This window comes from Patiria miniata, unplaced genomic scaffold, assembly GCF_015706575.1.
Source record: "Patiria miniata isolate m_02_andy unplaced genomic scaffold, ASM1570657v1 HiC_scaffold_29, whole genome shotgun sequence".
Taxonomy (NCBI): Eukaryota; Metazoa; Echinodermata; class Asteroidea; order Valvatida; family Asterinidae; genus Patiria; species Patiria miniata.
Genome location: NW_024037068.1, coordinates 18,411,169 through 18,430,308, shown reverse-complemented (window position 1 = coordinate 18,430,308; position 19,140 = coordinate 18,411,169). Strand labels below are relative to the sequence as shown.

Genomic DNA, 19,140 nt, shown 5'->3' with positions numbered 1-19,140 from the left:
CCCTCCCCGCTTTTTGCGCGAGCATGCAGACTAGCTACCGGTCCGTGCGTTATCGATATTGATTGTAGGGCGGGAACCAGGCAGCCTTCACCGCGAGAAATTTGAAAATGATAATGCACATATGGGCCGGGTTTTTTTTTCAGTCGATGACTCATACAAAAGTGAATATAACTTTTGCATTTCAATATTAGGTTTTGCCCTTCGCTGACGTGTTACCTCAACTGGTAATATACATCCCCCGACCCAAATTCTTTTGTATTGCTAGAAAAAAAATCAAGCAATTAAGAAAAGAAATCCAAGTTTCGGCACGGGGAACGGTACGCAAGTCACCGCAAGTTCGCCACTCATTGTTGCGTTAACGGCCCAAATCCACTGAAGCCAAATCTGCGGACGAAGCAGACGATTGAATAACACCCGGTGGATAATCTGAAGAAGCGAACCACATTGAGGGCGCCATAACGTGCGGCCTGCTATGCTGATAGTTGTGCACATTTTATTTGGCTAACGTGAAAAAGCTGTCGTACAATTACAACAAGACTGGGGTGGAGGGTTATTTATGAACGTTTGAGCGCACTTGACCTTCCGTCGTTCTTTGTGTTTATTTGTAGTAAACACATCACCAGTGGGGGTATAGGCCTACATAAATTGAAATGTTTTGAGTGCAGATAACTACACCCAGTACGACTCGAGTTGGTAAGTTGCTCATCTTGATCTTGTTGCTGGACGTATTCTATTTCTAGTTATTGCGGGTGTAATCTACTACACTAATCACTATGTCCTTCATGTTCATTGTTCTTTGCAAGTTGACACTGTTGGACCATGGTCTTTTTGGAGGTGTTATGGACCATGGTTAGACTATTGAAATATAGTATGCTCTATTAATTGAATAATTACATTTTTACAAATTTGTTATTTCTGGCCAATTTACTGGATTAGGCTGAGGGAGGCTAATTTATTAACAACATGTCGCGTAATGGATATTTCAAAACAACTTGTAGGTAGCCCCATAAATTAGGCTTAAATACTGGAGGTCCTTTGCCTAGGGTAGCACTAGCAGTAAGTAAAATAAAAATCTAAACTATTTTGTCACTTTATCATGTTTATAATCACCAAAACCAATAGTGAACTGCTTATTAGCCCCCAAAATGTTGAAATCCGTACCTTCAGAGGTCTAGTTATCCAGTAATGTCGGGCAAAAGTTGGAAGGCTTTCGGGCAGAATAGAAATTGTACGTAGCGTCATGCCAGTAATCAGTTTGGGTCCTGAAACTCGTGGTTTCCACAGCATGCATCAACTTTTAACCAACGTGCATCGATAGCTAATGACCAGTCAATTCTGGTCACCAGCGCATGCAGTGGGCGCACTTCATCAGACCATGGAGGAATAAGAACACATGATTACAGAATGACAGGTAACAGTGGGTGCATACCTATGTCTCCCAATACCGATGTTCCCCCATGCCTAATCGTACTTCTAGAATTAGAAGGCTTCTCTCCGTCAGAGAAACCTTCTAATTCTAGAAGTATCCTAACCGTAACCCTAACCCTAAACCTAAGGATTTCGGGGAACATCAGTATTGGGGAACATTGCCCCCCCCCCCCTCAAGTATTGGGGAACATCAGGTAGACCCTGTAACAGTTTATGCATGCGCAGTGGAAATCCAGTCTAGGAAAGATTTCCATATAGGAAGTTCACTAATTTTCCTCTGTATTGACTAACAAGCCCCCAGATAGCAATTTCATGTCATCAAAGTCAATTTGACCAGTGAGAAAATACAAGCATTTTCTTAGAAAACATTTAGAAATTTTTCAGTCCAATCTCATAGGGTTTGTACACAGGGTGTTGAGTGAACTTCGTATGTATGGAAATCTTTCCCCAGTCTAAACTTTTTTCTTTTTTTTTCCGATCAAACAAACGTTTTATACAAGTGGCTTGTTTGTGTTTTTGTTGAAACAGATGCATGTAAATCAAAGATGACATTCCTGCTGCTGTGTGCCTCAGTATTCATTCTCTCAGGGAAAGGTAACCATTGTTATAAGTAACTTTCCTTAACCCTGCTGAATCCAACAGGATCCAACTATATCATAAACTCGTTGGAGCCTGTTGGATTGGGCAGTAAACCCCTTGTACAAATGTACATATTCAGAGTCGGATTCTGTTGGGTACTGATAAATAACGCCAAGTTGGACTCTGTTGGCTCCAGCAGACAACTAAAAATTAGGCACAGTTGGATTCTGTTGGATTGAGCAGGAAGTAACTGTTGGACCCTGTAGGATTTAGCAGGGTAGTCCTCAGACTGGGACCGTGAGTGCATAAAAACGTGCAAAATTACTACTGACGTTTTTTTACTCACCATTAGGCTAATTAATGCCCACACAACACATACATCAAAATGATAAAGTTGCAAGCATGTCATCTGCGAAATTTGAGACCTTAAATCCAATTTTAAGGCAAGTTTTTGGCAGTTCAAAAACCATCCACGTCAATGCTCTGGAAATGGGTGTGTGATTCCCAATGTATTCTGGGTAGGTGTAGGTAGAGCCTTGCAGCTTACTTGTTTTTTAATTGATGGCCAAATGAACACAGCGCCCTCTGGTAAAAAATGAAACATTCTACATTCACTCAGATCAACAAGAGGGCGCTGCTTTATCTACAAGATGAAAATGTTCTAGCTAGGGAGTTTTTTTGCACAATGCATTGCAGTACACATCAACGTGATGTCTCACGTTTGGATTTAGATAACTCTCTGCAAAATTAGAATTAAAAGCTGAATTTTTGGTGATGCAATGCTCACAACAGCAACTTTGCGAGGCAGAAGTTTTGGGGATTATTGAGGAAACTGTAGTGAGTAAGAAGCTTGCAAATTTGATTCACACTGGTTTTATTATGCAGCACAAACTTTTGCATGATATTGATACATGTACCTTAAGTTTTGGGACTCTCATACACAGTATTGAGAGTCCCATATTTTCGGACTAGGTAGTCCTCAGACAGGGCTCTGGAGTGCTCTGAAACGTGCAAAACTAAATCAGGCCCACTTTACTCACAGTTTAGCCAGCAAATTTCTCCAAAAATTCCACTGGGGCAAAGAAAATGTCCTCAGTATTTCACCAACCAAGTTTGCAGACTCAATTCAATTTTTAAAGGAGACTTTCCTTCAACATTTTGCATATGATGAGAGGGAAGTCAAGTGATTTCAAAATGGGGCTAAATACTAGACTGGTACATGTCCATCCATGGTCCAACTATTTGAAAAGACTGACCTCTTCATTCAGTGTCAATAGTCTGGTGGCTTGACTACATGGACTATGGAGAAATGTGTAGTAAAATGAGACTAGTTCCCGCTTCATGCCGCATGTTTCTTCAATTCTATTGGCATGGTTGATTGATGCAGTACTGAAGCTGTGTTGGACTGGTTGTTTTAGGTGCCAGTCTATTTTCTTGTTTTGCATGTTTTCAGTTAGCCCGACTGCGTCTGGCCGTACAGTACTATCGCAAGCTCTGTAGTACGGCCAGACGCTGAATGCTTCCAAAAAGACTGAATTTTTTTGGCCGCCGATGTAGCGATGTAGCGTGTTTTTGGACGTGCGTGCGGCGGGGCCGTACGTCCAAAAACACGAGGTCGTACGTCACAGACTGTTTATGCATATTGTGGCGGTCGCGCCGACAGCAACCCCGAGTCGTCCTCGGCCGACGTCAGCGAGCGGTCAATTCTGAGAAGGCCAAGGGAGCAGGCCCGTTTTGGGGCAGTCTACCGCCAGGCGCAGCAGGGGAACAACTTTATTCGCGGGCGGTTCTTACGCCAGCAGCTCTCGCGCCAGCTCACACGGGAACAGGGCAGGGGAAGGGAAACGGGGCACCTCCAAATCAAACACGGGACTCTTCTCTTTAGGTTGACATTCCTTTATTATAATCTACTCAGACAGACTGCAAATCATCTCTAGACCTTGACAGGTGTTGATCACCTTCCCAGGTGCCTCCCCTAAACAGGTGCGGGTTTCCTTAACAGGTGCGAGTTTCCTAAACAGGTGCGAGTTTCCTGTACAGGTTATAAATCTTCCACACTAAGTTAACGTCCACTCACCACTACGGCCTCGCTACCTATTCCCGTGGACGGAGTTCCTCCCCTCTTCAACTGACCGAACAAGCCCCCGCTAAACTTATCCCAGTAAGAGCCTCACTTACGGACACAGCTGCCTACTACCGCTAATCTGCACGGGCGAGGGACTGAATAAACACGCTCAGCAACTGCGACGCACTACTGGTCACCCGTGTCTCTCTACTCTGGTACGGGACTGGAACGGTACTGCAACGGAACTTGAGGAACTGCCGCACTGAGCGCGCGCTCGCGCTTTTATACCCACGCGGCAAATAGACTGGCGCCGCGGCGCATTACGCGCAACAGCCCTGGCTGACGTCTAGGTCCTTGTCTACTTTATAGGTACGATAGCCCCTGGCTACCACCAAACTGCTATTGCGCCACACAGCCGCGCCTTAAGTTTCGGTCAGTCCCTTGACCGATTAAACTTACAAAAACTAAAAAAGCAATACAGTTTGTGCCTAATAAGGTGCACAATGTTTGTCCGCAACACTTTTAAACTCGAAAAGTTATAAAACTTGAAAACTAGAGCACTTTATAAACTGTTACAAACTTTAGAAACTTTTCAAAACTTTACAAAACTTTATAAAACTTTAGCTGAAACCTCTCAGGCGCAAACACTTCAATAACTTATATTTACAGTTAAACCAATAAGGGCTTCTTAATGGTTCCTTAGAAGGTGTTATAAGCTGCTGGAGTTCTTTACTTGTTCACGGCCACCCCGGCAGTGAATGCGACTTCGTACACCCGTGTGGTCTTGTCCTTCATGATTTTCTGATCATCCTGGTACACCACTCTCGATGAGGTTTCGGTGACTCTGGTGACCTTCCCTGCCATGGCTTGTTCCAGGCCTTCTTTACTGTATTTCCCCCGGTCTCCTCCACAGGTGTTACTGGTACATCCACCTCGGTTGACACCGTCGAGCCGCGCCTAGCTGTGGTCCCTCCGGTGGAGCTCCCTCCACTTGTCTCGTCCGTGTTGGACTATGCGTCACAGGTGTCCCCTTCTCAATCCACATCTCTGGCGTCTCACCTAAGTAGGGTTTAAGCCGATCAAAACACACCACTTTCTTGCCCCTCGGCTTCCGCTGTATCCGATAGGTGACATCTGACAACTTGTCAACAATCATGTATGGTCCCTCCCAGCGCCTTTGCAGCTTCGGCGATAAGCCTTTCTTCTTACTGGGATTATGGAGCCATACTAATTGTCCTGCGTCCAGCATTGTTGTCATTGTCTTCTTATCGTAGGTCCTCTTTTGTCTTCTTGCTCTTGCTTTCAGGTGCTCTCTCGCCCGCTCATGGGCCGACCGCATTGCTTCCCTCAGGCTCGAGTTTCTCATAGACTGCAACGGGGATATTTCGCCTTCCCTCAGGCTTGCATCTCTCATAGACTGCAACAGGGATATTTCGCCTTCCCTCAGGCTTGCATCTCTCCTAGACTGCAACGGGGATATTTCGCCTTCCCTCAGGCTTGCATCTCTCCTAGACTGCAACGGGGATATTTCGCCCTCCCTCAGGCTTGCATCTCTCCTAGACTGCAACGGGGATATTTCGCCCTCCCTCAGGCTTGCATCTCTCCTAGACTGCAACGGGGATATTTCGCCCTCCCTCAGGCTTGCATCTCTCCTAGACTGCAACGGGGATATTTCGCCCTCCCTCAGGCTTGCATCTCTCCTAGACTGCAACGGGGATATTTCGCCTTCCCTCAGGCTTGCATCTCTCCTAGACTGCAACGGGGATATTTCGCCCTCCCTCAGGCTTGCATCTCTCCTAGACTGCAACGGGGATATTTCGCATTCCCTCAGGCTTGCATCTCTCCTAGACTGCAACGGGGATATTTCGCCCTCCCTCAGGCTTGCATCTCTCCTAGACTGCAACGGGGATATTTCGCCCTCCCTCTGGCTTGCATCTCTCTTAGACTGCAACGGGGATATTTCGCCCTCCCTCAGGCTCGAGTCTTTCATCTCACGCACCTCCGCCTGTAGCTGCAATACCAAATCTGCCAACCGACTTGTTTCCTCCCTGTAGCTCTGAAGTTCCGTGGATTCTCCTTCGACATCTACCACCACGTCATCCAGCGGCAGCAGTCCCCTTCCTTCCATCGAGTGCTGACCCATGGCTAAAAACTAGTTGTTCTACCCACGACGCCTATCCCACTTCTGACACCATTTGTGGCGGTCGCGCCGACAGCAACCCCGAGTCGTCCTCGGCCGACGTCAGCGAGCGGTCAATTCTGAGAAGGCCAAGGGAGCAGGCCTGTTTTGGGGTAGTCTACCGCCAGGCGCAGCAGGGGAACAACTTTATTCGCGGGCGGTTCTTACGCCAGCAGCTCTCGCGCCAGCTCACACGGGAACAGGGCAGGGGAAGGGAAACGGGGCACCTCCAAATCAAACACGGGACTCTTCTCTTTAGGTTGACATTCCTTTATTATAATCTACTCAGACAGACTGCAAATCATCTCTAGACCTTGACAGGTGTTGATCACCTTCCCAGGTGCCTCCCCTAAACAGGTGCGGGTTTCCTTAACAGGTGCGAGTTTCCTAAACAGGTGCGAGTTTCCTAAACAGGTGCGAGTTCCCTGTACAGGTTATAAATCTTCCACACTAAGTTAACGTCCACTCACCACTACGGCCTCGCTACCTATTCCCGTGGACGGAGTTCCTCCCCTCTTCAACTGACCGAACAAGCCCCCGCTAAACTTATCCCAGTAAGAGCCTCACTTACGGACACAGCTGCCTACTACCGCTAATCTGCACGGGCAAGGGGCTGAATAAACACGCTCAGCAACTGCGACGCACTACTGGTCACCCGTGTCTCTCTACTCTGGTACGGGACTGGAACGGTACTGCAACGGAACTTGAGGAACTGCCGCACTGAGCGCGCGCTCGCGCTTTTATACCCACGCGGCAAATAGACTGGCGCCGCGGCGCATTACGCGCAACAGCCCTGGCTGACGTCTAGGTCCTTGTCTACTTTATAGGTACGATAGCCCCTGACTACCACCAAACTGCTATTGCGCCACAATATTCATGATTTGCGTGGGCGCGCCTGCATGTTGCATACATTACAGCGCGGCCGCCATTTTGAAATCGCATGGGGGATCGCATGGGGGACGATATTTGTGGAATCTGATGACTGAAATTCGTCTTGTGGCCAGATAGATGAAAATATTGAGACCAAACAACGTTTTTTCAAAAAGGTATGAGTTGCTCTACGACTACAAACCTTAACTTTGGACATTTGTGTCCTGGATGAAAAGATAATTGCGATCGAAAGATGTAGCAAAATCGCTACATCGGCGGCCAAAAAAATTCAGTCTTTTTGGAAGCATTCAGCGTCTGGCCGTACTACAGAGCTTGCGATAGTACTGTACGGCCAGACGCAGTCGGGCTAGTTTTCAGTACCTTAAAGGGAATATATACATCATTTGCTTTTGCTGTAATTTTCAGAAATGGATGGAATTGGGGGTTGGAAATATATAGCAAATATAGTTACACTGACCTTTTTGAAGTTTTGGGTTCGAAAATGCTATAAAAACCAAGAAAAACAATCATTTTCCTGTAGTCTGGTTCCCTGACTCCATATAAGAAGAAACAGAGCAGTTTACATACATTGGGGAATTGTAAGGTCAGGGAACCAGTCTAGCTGGCTTGTACCCATTCATAGGTGTGTAATCGATTGCAAGCAAGTGCGATTGTCAATTGGGGCCAGTATTTGAAAAAAAAGCCAGTTTTTTCCAACGCTGGTCAGGGGGGGGGGGGTGATTGATAAGGCCAAAAAATAAGGCCTTGTATTTGGGGGGTGGGGGGGAGGGGAGAAAATCCAAAACCATCAATAACTAGCTTTTACCCTTGAGTACATGCAGACACCCAAATATGATGAACACAAAACAAATTCCCTACCCTATTTTCAAATGCCATGTAATCGGAAGCAGAACTACTCTTTTTTTTGGGGGGGGGGGGGGGCTAAGGTAGAATGAGATGAGCTATACAGTTTTGACTGATATTGTGTGCAGTTCAACTCGTTCAATGATTTCACAGAAAGTTTCAAGTTATTATCTTGTCCAACTCTGGTGAAATTGCAATGAATATTTCATGACATCAAATATGCTCTGCATTTGTATATACACGTCAAGAATAACCCAGGTAATGTGAAATTCTGTATGAAAATGGACTGCATATGTCACAGTCGACAGAACTATAGAACAGATCAAGTGTCAAAATACAATGTAGATTTTAAATCACTGTTCATTTAGTACATACATGTTTGTTTTGTCCCGAAATAGCCAGCTGTTCTTTATCCCCCATCCATATTACAGTAGTGTTTGCCTTACAATGTCACACATGTGCTGACGTCAACCGCCACACCGGCCAGGCCTCGCTAACCTGCGATGATTTCTACGTGAAAAATCACACCAAGGAGCTGTTACAAGGATGCAGCGATCCTCCCTCTGGGCACACCGTTCGATGCACCAAATTTGGCGGTCATGCGCAAAAAATGGAAGACTCTGGTATGTTGGTGATTTCTAGTTCCTAGGCAGATTTTGGACAATAACAAAGGAATGCATCCGTCACAATTCATGTACATAGTGTGTCACTATGGGCGTCATGTAGCTAAATTTGGACTCCTCCGTTGCGTACACGCGGCAGAGTCCAGAGTATGACAGTAAAAAAATTACAACAAATATTGCTTATATTTTTACCTGATTGAGGAAACTGAAATTTTGTTTACGTATTCCTTGTGTCTAGAATTACAAAGATCCTTGGCAGGCTCGAAATATCCACTGGACCGTGTCTAGTGATTTCAGTGTCGGTCTAGTGCTGTGTGTGACTGCACTAGTCCGGCTGTCTAGTGTTTTTTTCTTGCACTATATAAACAAAGTGACACCCAAATATACTAGCAGTTGAGGTCTGCGTGCTTTGAGTTCATTACTTGATTGATTAATATAACCGACAAAAAATACAAGCTAAATCCCTGTAAAGACCGTGCCCGCTGGCAAGAGAATGAGACTAATTTTCCAGGGGAACTTCCCAAGTGCACACACATGAAATGGGTGACTCGTATAAAATAGCATTTTGTTGTATTCCTGTCACATAGTGCAAAATGTTGTTTTTTCTTATGACACAGGTCTTGTAAAAGTAGTTCAGGTCCAGTAAGATTCTTCAGTTACTAGACCTGCTGTCTAGTGTTTTTATGCCCCGCGGCGAAGCCGAAGGGGCATACTGTTTCCGCCTTGTCCTTCCGTGGGTGGGTGGGTGGGTGGGTGTGTGGGTGTGTGTGTGGGTGGGTGAGCTTGTCTTACATACGCAGTGTGGACTTCCGAACAAAAGACGTCCACATAATGTAGGTAGCACCGACGTTGTGTGGACTTACCCCACGTCCACACAGTGTTTCCCCATTTCTGGAAAACAGGTTTAGAGGCATTTTTGGGTTAGGTTTATCTGTAGCAGAATGAAGAGAAACACTAAAGGGAATCATAGAAAAAAAATTGGGTTGAAAGAGTTTTCACAGTTTGAGAAAAATGAGTTTTTTCACTGGTTTTTCTTAACTACACGAAAGCAATGGAAAGTCCACACTAGTCATGTGAAACAAGTATGGGTGGGTGCAGTCAGCGCGCAGCGTGCTCGATAATGAGGCACACAGCGAAGTTTTATTTGCAGCGAGTTGTACGGTCTCGGACCTTCGAGAATTCACGAGGTTTCGCGAGCGTTCGGCAGTGCCCCTGGAAGACGGACAAGAAAACCCGTTTTCGCGGCAGTGTTGGGCCAACATGGAGGGGTGAGTGAAAGATTATTATTTTCGGCGTCGAATGATACCATTTTTTAGTGATTATATTGTTGTAAAGGTGATTAATTAGGCTTGCGAAATGAGGTATGAAAACCCTTTTTTTCAATACTACCTGCACGTTTTGAGTGATCCTGACTACCTCGGGATATTGTTGGATACAATTTGTCGATTCCTGGACTCTTGAAAAGTTATGCTTTCGAGCCGTACTATTCCCATCTCTGCAGGTTTCGTGGGCGATTTATATTTTGATGCGAAATATACGCGAAAATTGCATGATTTTGGTCGGCAACGTCTGATTCGGATGACGTCACTCGTGTATGCAGTGTGTATTACTAACCGGCACTGTACATGTTCGTACGTGGGTGCATCGCGACCGATGTCGACAATAGGTTCCTACCCGTTACTTTGCATGTCGCATCAAGTACAAAACAAATACATCCCATGTGCATCTAGGCTATGCATTAGGAAAGAATGTAGTATCCAGGCGCCACTTAATTCAGCGGTTGTGTACAAAGTCTATGAGTGTCAAGTATGAGTGTGAAGAATCAAGAAAATTAATTTTCTAAGTATTTCCTATGCCAGTACGGGCGCACGCACTAACTCGAGGATTGTCCCAGTCTGTAGAGAATGTCCCCCAAAACAGGGACAGTCGACCCCCGAATTTATTTTGGAGCAGCGCTGTCTCCCGATTTGGATACTGTCCCCCGATCGGGGGACAAACGTTTTGAGCGTGGTGTCCTGACTTAATTGACCTGTATGTCATAGTAGGTTTAGTTAGGCTGGAGAATAGCCTTGGGCACGGCAGATTCGTGTTTTGTTTTGCACGATGTGAATGTTCCGTTCTTAAAATTGTTTTCTTCATATTTAGCACCTTTTGTGAAATCTTTTGAGTGATGACATGGTTTTGGGCTAGTCTTTACAGATGACCTTGTTGATTGTGTTTGAATTTGATGTTGGGTGAGTACAGGATTGGTTTCAATTTCAGAACTTTTTAAGTTTTAAAATAATTTTGCATGCTCATGATGACCGAGAATGCTACCCAACTCACCCCCAATTATATGATACATGTAATTTATAAACCAATATTATTCAGGCTAGATTGTTGAAAATGAGCTGTATAATTTTTTCTGCTTTTTTCATTGTTATAAATAAATGTGACTAAACAAATTAGGGACAGGCAATAGTTGAAAAGATCAGCTGCTTTTTAGAAATGAACTCCTTTTGCTTAACCATTAAATTAAAAAAAAAATGTTTGATAAGATCAAAGTTGGCCAAATTTTACTCATTCGTTCATTGATAAAGTGGTTCATTGTAACAATTAATCAGTTGTCATTTGTTCCGACTTACCTTTATGTGTTTTTTTTTTCATTCTAGGATTACCAACCTTCCAACGGTGCTTCTGTGATGGCAGTGCTAAATTCAATGCATCAAAGAGTGAACAAGCTGCTAGATATTGTTTTGGCTTTTGTTCAGAAGAATGCTAATTCAATATTACTTTGAAATTATTGAAGAAATATGAAACCTGCTTTAATCATGTTCAGGCATGTCAGGAGAATTTTTGGCACAGAAAAGTTCCCTAAAATGCTTCAAAATGCTTTATTTGTAAGGACTCATTCAACCAAGTAATTTCTGTAGGTGAAAGAATATTATACCAAAGGACAATATTGTTGACATCGTTGTCGGACAAATTCATGATCGTGATATGAATCTTATTGCTTTAAAAGGAGGAGTTAATATGTGTTACAAGTTTCAACTCTACTGGTTAGAATGAAACCTACACAAAACTGAAATAAGATGTACTGAATGGAATTAATTACAAACAACAAAGCAATGTTGTAGGCAGAAAAACTATACAAAAGCAGCATCGGAGAAAACAAAACACATTACATATTCCATAACCAATATATATAGTTGGTAGATTGACAAATACATTGAATGTAATTAGATGTAATCCCTTGTGATTAATTTTTGAGTGCCAAAAAAGAAGGAATATTTAGTCATTTCTCTTGTATTATTTTAACTGTTAGTTTGATTTTTGAATCGAAAGAATAAATACAAATAGAGCCAACAGGGAAATACTTTTAAAATTTGTGAATACTGGTCTTTAATTTTAAATACAATGTAGTTTTATTTACCATCAGATAAGACAGGAATAAGTATCTTCACTTGGCATCTTCACATGTTGATTTATGTTTATTCAACTTTCATGCATTAAAATGTAGAGATTGCGCATCATAATGAATTAGAATCGGATATAATAAAAAAAAAGTCATAAAAAGGCAAGCAGTCGTCAGGCATCTGAAGTATTCAGGTAAGTTCATTAAGAGCCATCTACACTAAAGTGGTTAAATAAAATAACTTTTCACGCCAATTTGAATTTTGTTTAATCACAGACATGACAGAGAACTGCCAAATTACAAAATGCCCATCCATTAAACAGCGGTATTTAATAATTTCCCACTTGGTGATTTTGTCCAACTTCCCTCTGCAATCACCACTGACTGTGCTTGCTTTTCCTCATTGGTCATCCTCACCTGACAATATGGATATAAACAGTTAATTTAGTAATATAGAATTATGTGACTAGCCCAAATTAAAGTTGGGGAAAAATATTGTTTAGTTCGTCATGACAATTCATTTTATGTACAGGTAGGTTGGTCTATGGTCGAATGTCGCACGTGCAAAACAAAACAAACTTTACCGTTTTCGATACCAAAAATCGATTCTTTGCATTGTAATATTCGACTTCAACAATGCTGTACCAATGGTACTGCCAGTATCGATACTATTGATATATTTGGTATCGATACTGGAACCATGAGGTTTGCAGCGCTGGAGGCCGAAATATTCTCCGGCCTGTAATTCGAGATTTATACATTGGATTACGTAAGTGAAACACTGGAAAGGGGTGTCTTTCGACAAGGAATCCGATTTTAGCATCCTTGACATGCGCCAGACATCCCCTGAGGGCGCAAGATCTTATCTTCGAAAACTGTCCCTATAAACAGAGACATTCCGTGTTTACAGGGACACATTTTGTCCCCCGATCGGGGGATTTCCGCGTTATTGAGGACAATCCGCGAGTTGGTGCGTGCGCCCGTACTGTATGCCTAACATGCCTAACAAAATTGGAAATAATTCTCACTTTAATCTCAGTCCCAGATTCATGTCTTTTATTTAACATTTTTGCAATGACTAACCTAATTTAATATTAGGTCTTTCCCTGTAAATGTACATTTATATTGATTGATTATAATTTTTCTCTCCTTTCTCTTTTCTTCAATATACCCTCTAGGTCAAGTACGCAAAGTGATTTACCCATTTTCCCTGTCAAGATAGTTGGAGACAACATCCGCACTGGAAGATGAACATGACCAATTTCAATGGAACTCTATTATTTTACCATGGATTGAACTTTACAATTTTTGTGGTACAACCAGATTTTGCATGTTTAATTCAATGACGTGTGATCAACAACTCATAAACTGATGAATCAGGCGCCGGGGATTCTTACGCCATGTCGCATGGAACATTGCATGTATTGTTCGTTGATAAAAACCTGAGGAATAAGCACTTTCATGGTACATTTAATATGCGCCATCTTGTTCACATAGCAAGAAGAACAAGCATTGCTAGATGCGGACACATTTTGTAATGTACACATTTTGGAATGAACGCATGATGACTTGGAAGCACAAAAGGTTTTGTTTGATGACGTGTAGACTGCAACGCATGTAAATTTGCCTGGTAAGAAAAATGACGCATAACAGTGAAAAAAAATAATCAGTTCAATCAAATTTCTCTAAATATCAACTTCCAGTTTTATTTCACAAATTAATGAATTTGTCAGTAGCCTTTATGCTGTATATTGAAAACCGATAATACAATACAAACCTCTGCGAACGACTGTACACTGCACTCGACGTCCATATCGATGTTCTGAAAATACGCAGACTGCGTAACATTATGAACCAATGGCAACTTTGCTGATCGTCTGCGAAACAGTTTGCATCTGTCTGAGTTGTCGGCGACACTTCCAGATGAAATATTTCCATATTATCTGTTCTGCAGTTTTGGTCCCTTTTTTTTTGTTTCACTTTGCGTTTCTTACGTTGAGATGGAAACTAGCCAGAACAGAATTGATTGCTTGTTAGTTTGTAACCATTGCAATCTTAAATATTTATTATTTGTTCTTATATGCCTGCATTCTTACCCTTGTAATTATTAAGAAATACAATTTATTGTTATTGCCAAGGGCTGGTGCGGTTGAATAATCTTGCATCAAAACAAATTGCTGACACGTGGAATTTTATAAGCTCGTGGTCTATACATGTCGCAAGAGTATAGTTACTTAACATGTAAATGTACATTGCACATCAGTGTTTTCCAGAGCATTAAAAACCTTACCCAATAAAGAAAATGTGCCTTAATTTTCATGTTCACTTTTTTCAGATCTATATTTGTAAGTCATTCCATGTTGTGAGAAACTTTCATTTGTAAAGTTTTTTTTCTTGGAAACTGAAAGTGGTTCAAATATTAAAGTGTTTCAGTATACCTTAATGTTTAACTAAATGCAGCTGAAAGTATGTAATTGTGATTTCATGAATAAAGTGTTTCCCAGAATTTCAGTCAAGAAAAGAGACGACTTGATTCTTTATACATGTTTTGTATTTGTTTTCAGGTTTATGTCCACTTTCCTACTTAAGATAAAGCCAAAAATATAGTTTATTTTGCGAATTTGTACTCCCCCACCCCTCCCAATAAATCCCCACAATGATTAAGAAATAGTTATTGCATTGCCAGCATAAACACTTAGTAGGACCCCCCCCCCAAAAAAAAAACCGACGAAGTCTTATTTTTAATGGGTTTACATGAAACATCGTTTTACTTCCCTGTTTCGAAAAGACACGCAACCAGTTTATTATAGTCGGGTGCCTTTACTCCGCGTTTACTTATTGTGATCCTGTGTACGTGTGGAGCAGGGCACGAAACCGCCGCGCACTTGCTTTCAGAGCGGTGTTATTTTCGCGACCTGGGCACTCGGAATAGACATCCTTTTTGAGTGATCCTGACTACCTCGGATACTCAAGAGAACCAAAGTTATAAAATAAAGGTAGCTTAATAATGTCGCTTTTCATCAAATTGTCAAAACATTCTGCCCAACTTCGTTTGGTATAGATAAAAGGACGATTTTCACCGACCGTAAATTCACCACAACAACGGTCATATTTCCTTCCCCATATTTCACAAAATAGTTGCTTAAAACTTAATTATTATCATTTAACAATTAAACTATACCCTTTTTAATCTCTATTTCAAATAAAATCCTACTTTTAAAGACACGTTAAGCGGAAAATGAATTTCGAAGATTGGATCTCCTATCTCATGAATATTCATATTTCCAGTGTGTTCGTGCATACGCTGCAAATAAACGAAAGCACTTTCGGGCATGCTGCGCGCTGACTGGGTGTGTGGGTGTGTGTGTCCGGACAAATCTTGTCAGCGCGATAACTTGAGAAATACTTAACATATGAACTTCAAATTTGGTTTGTGGATTGTTCTTGGTAATCCTAAGAAGCCTTTCGCATTTGGGGCCAAAAGGCCAAAGGTCAAGTTCACAGTGGCTAAAACAATAGAAATCTTGTCAGCGCAATAACTTGAGAAATACTTTACATGTGAACTTCAAATTTGGTTTGTGGATTGTTTTTGGCAATCCTAAGAAGCCTTTTGCATTTGGGGCCAAAAGGCCAAAGGTCAAGTTCACAGTGGCTAAAACAATAGAAATCTTGTCAGCGCAATAACTTGAGAAATACTTTACATGTGAACTTCAAATTTGGTTTGTGGATTGTTCTTGGCAATCCTAAGAAGCCTATTGCATTTGGGGTCAAAAGGTCAAGTGTCAAGTTCACAGTGGCTAAAACAATAGAAATCTTGTCAGCGCGATAACTTGAGAAATACTTAACATATGAACTTCAAATTTGGTTTGTGGATTGTTCTTGGTAATCCTAAGAAGCCTATTGAATTTGGGGCCAAAAGGTCAAGGGTCAAGTTCACAGTGGCTAAAACAATAGAAATCTTGTATTTATTCTGAGATTATAGGGATTAGGGATTAATTCATATAAAACGTACAGAAGACACTAATGCTGACAATGAATGTTCCATGTGACCAAGGTACATGTAAGTTGATGTTAAAAGAGTGGTGTTATGTCATGGGAACAGTCACGGTTGCGGGGCATTTGTGTTTGTAAACACACCTGACTTGTTTTTTCATGAAATTTGAGCCCTGCTTGGTTTAGAAACAGTTAATATGTACATGTATGTGGGTGACGTGTTTACCCAAAATAAATCACAGATCCACGCTTTCGTCGTAAACATCCTCAGTACAAACTTCTCGGTGGGAAGACTTAAGCGCGCATATGTGATTGACTTGTGATTGACTTGTGATCGACTTGTGATTGATTGTAATACATTGCGATGACTGATGACTTGATGACAAGGAGGGCTGTGCATCGGAACCGGGTACCCGAGTACCCGACCGTTGGTGTCAGGAACCGGTTCCAGATTATGAAACCAAGTACCCGTAACCAACTTGACAAAATACTTTGTAACTTCTCAGTCAAGGAAAAAAGAAATGTTTCGAATGTCGGTGGGAAAATTACAAAATGAAAAACAGGATACATGGAAAACCAAAGCCAATTTCACGTTTTATGATGCTTGCGATAACTGCAGTTTTCACCACATAGCTAAAGAGCTCACTGTACATGTATGCACCCTATCTTGCTGTATTGTTGCACCGATGTGGAAGTATTATCATGCGGACCTTCATGTACAATCTGAACAGCAACTTCCCAGATTCGAGCTTTTAGTTTGGGTTTCTTTAACGGGTACCCGTATTTTTTTCAATCGGGTACCCTGTCCTGAACTACTCATAAGTGCACATCCCTAATGACAACTGTGTTCTGCATCAAGATTTATAATCAAAAAATAGCTGCCGTGTATATTATCCCGATATATTTTGTTAAACTATTCCTCCAGGATCCAGCATTCTCATGGATGGCATTTCCAGAGGTTGCGTCACCTTCAAGGAAAACAGTCTTCCCCGGAGTACGTGCTACTATGGAAAAGAGGCTAGTCCCTGGCTTTCATCCCTGGTTCCCGGCACAGAGGGTGCATCAGTCAATGGCCTTATATGTTTCTGTGAGGAGACCGGTTGCAATGGTGTAGCCTCCGTCCAGCCGTTCGTTTCACATTTGCTATGCACACTGATTATACTGTATGCAGTTTTGTAAATCGTTAATTGTCAACACGGAATCATCTTGAGGAAAGTCTCAGAAAACGTTGCTGATTAAATTATCCAAAAAGGGCGGATTTTTTTTTTCCAAAAAATTTATCCTATCTCGGGGGAATATTGCAAAAACTTTGTGGAAAACCCTAACTCCCTAGGCATTTTTGCATACAGTCTCAAACCTGCAAAATCCTCCGTTTATTTCTTGAATGTGTTCCTTGGAGGGGTGACCACTGCCTCAATCCTGCAAAATCCTCCGGCAATCTCTGTCAATATGTTGAGGCAGAGCCAGTGACATCCTGGAGCAGTGCGGAGGATTTCAAGTATAATCTCCATGTAGGCCTAAATTTATGCGAGGCCGAGCATAAACAATACGTGGTTCGGTCCAAGACCTTGACACAGTGCAATCCTCCAAAATCAGCTTCACATTTTTTTTCCAAATAGCCTCAATCCTGCAAAATCCTCCATTTTGCAAAGAGAAGGTTAAGGTTAAAGTATGCATAAGAGATCTCGGAAATCGTCGCCCGTCAATACAATAAGCCCATTTTTATTGGGGGGGGGGGGGAATTTCTCTGCAACTTTTGCCAGATAATTTCCGAGATGATTCTTTAGGTTTCTGGTATGGAGCTTGCCCCAAAAGTGGTGCGGGGACACAGCTTTTCTTTGTTTTTTTTTCCTTTTTTTCCCCTTCAAATGTCGGCTGATGACTGCATATGGTGCCCGACTAAATTTAGTGCACAATATATATGGGAGCCAAGAGAGGCCACATAAAGCTTATACTCGATCATAACCCCATCTAAAAACACATTTAAATTGTGCAGCAACAGGATTGCAGTCAAACCAGTGAGTTTGGCGGTTTTGAGACATCATCTTTCATTGAAAAAAAAAGTTTTTCATTTTGCTGACACGCACGGCTACGGCAACGCGCGCGCGCATACCAGAAACCGGAGAGGTTTTTTTTTTTAGCCTTAGTAGGTTATTTTTTTTGTTCTTTAATGAGGTGCGTGTAGGGTTTTCAACTCTATTTCAGGTTTGACTTGAGGCCTTATTTATTATGCATGAACAAAATGAAAAGAATGACGACAGCAGTTGATAGTTAACTACTGTGATGTTAAACTCTTTTTTTTCCCCCACAATTTCATTTTTCCAATCCGGAAAAGGAAATTGCAGAATCTAAAATCTATAACCGACAATTGTCACATTTGTTACCGTAATACTACAATTTATCATTCTAGATCGTATTGAAAATCAAACTGACTTCTTGTTTTGACAAGACCTAGTCCGTCTGAAAAAAAAAAATCATCTGAGCAGTCTAAAAAAAAAGGTTTCTAAGTTCCTAGTTTTATCTTCTTTTTACTTTCCTCTACAGGGTTCTTCTTACAAACATTTTCCAAGTATCAGTATTGAATTCTCAAAAAGTGTGAAATATAGGCCTAGATATTTTTCTATTTCCTTTATTTTCAGTTATCTATGTTTTTTTGTATCATGCTTTCCCTCCCTTGGATACTAAATCAAAGGCTTTTTGTGCCTGTTTTTCCAAGCCATTTGAAGAGCACCCTCTGTTTACAGAGGGTGCTATCACTATGCAATAAATTAGAATGGGGGATTTTTCTATAAATCATTGCATTTACATTTTCTTATACATTACTATACTGTGCTATGAAATAACGCACACATTTTGTTGAACTGTTCATTGAAACATTCCTGCCTTGTAAGGATCAAAGGCGATGTACATGTATAATGACCAAATATGTGCTGCAACGTCGCCCGATGTTAAAGATCATTTACCCCGTGAATTTTTTTGCCAACGAATATTCAATTTGTATGTACTGTTTAAACGATAAACTATTTTATTCCGATTTTTTTGCAAAATGTGGCCCCCTCCATCCCAGTTGTCATAATGCTTAGGCCACATTGACCAAAATCTTAATCATGTGGATTTTGTCTGATATAAAGTTGTCCATGTATAC

At 41.8% G+C, this 19,140-nt stretch overlaps 1 protein-coding gene and 1 long non-coding RNA gene across 3 annotated transcripts; both read left to right on the top strand.

Annotated features, from left to right (window-relative positions):
* Positions 1–459: 459 nt before the first annotated feature.
* Positions 460–17,247, top strand: LOC119735755. Of its 2 annotated transcripts, none has more exons than XM_038209674.1 (4): positions 460–693; positions 1,957–2,022; positions 8,417–8,608; positions 16,921–17,247. In XM_038209674.1, exons 2-4 carry the CDS (start codon positions 1,974–1,976, stop codon positions 17,172–17,174), a joined length of 495 nt encoding a protein of 164 aa, XP_038065602.1. In that variant the 5' UTR covers positions 460–693; positions 1,957–1,973; the 3' UTR covers positions 17,175–17,247. The 2 variants fall into 2 exon arrangements, with proteins under 2 accessions (XP_038065602.1, XP_038065601.1); XM_038209673.1 differs by lacking the exon at positions 460–693 and adding an exon at positions 766–849.
* Positions 10,470–12,153, top strand: LOC119735757. The gene is made up of 2 exons (XR_005272223.1): positions 10,470–10,842; positions 11,260–12,153. It is a non-coding gene; the product is annotated as an uncharacterized LOC119735757 (long non-coding RNA).
* Positions 17,248–19,140: the final 1,893 nt, after the last annotated feature.

Bases quoted from the DNA above. Each gene is read 5' to 3' on its own strand.
- LOC119735755 (XM_038209673.1), top strand. From the start codon at position 774: ATGTCCTTCATGTTCATTGTTCTTTGCAAGTTGACACTGTTGGACCAT. The intron at 850-1,956 runs GTTAGACTATTG...TTGTTGAAACAG, and splicing joins TGGAGGTGTTATGGACCATG to ATGCATGTAAATCAAAGATG. The intron at 2,023-8,416 runs GTAACCATTGTT...TCCATATTACAG, and splicing joins ATTCATTCTCTCAGGGAAAG to TAGTGTTTGCCTTACAATGT.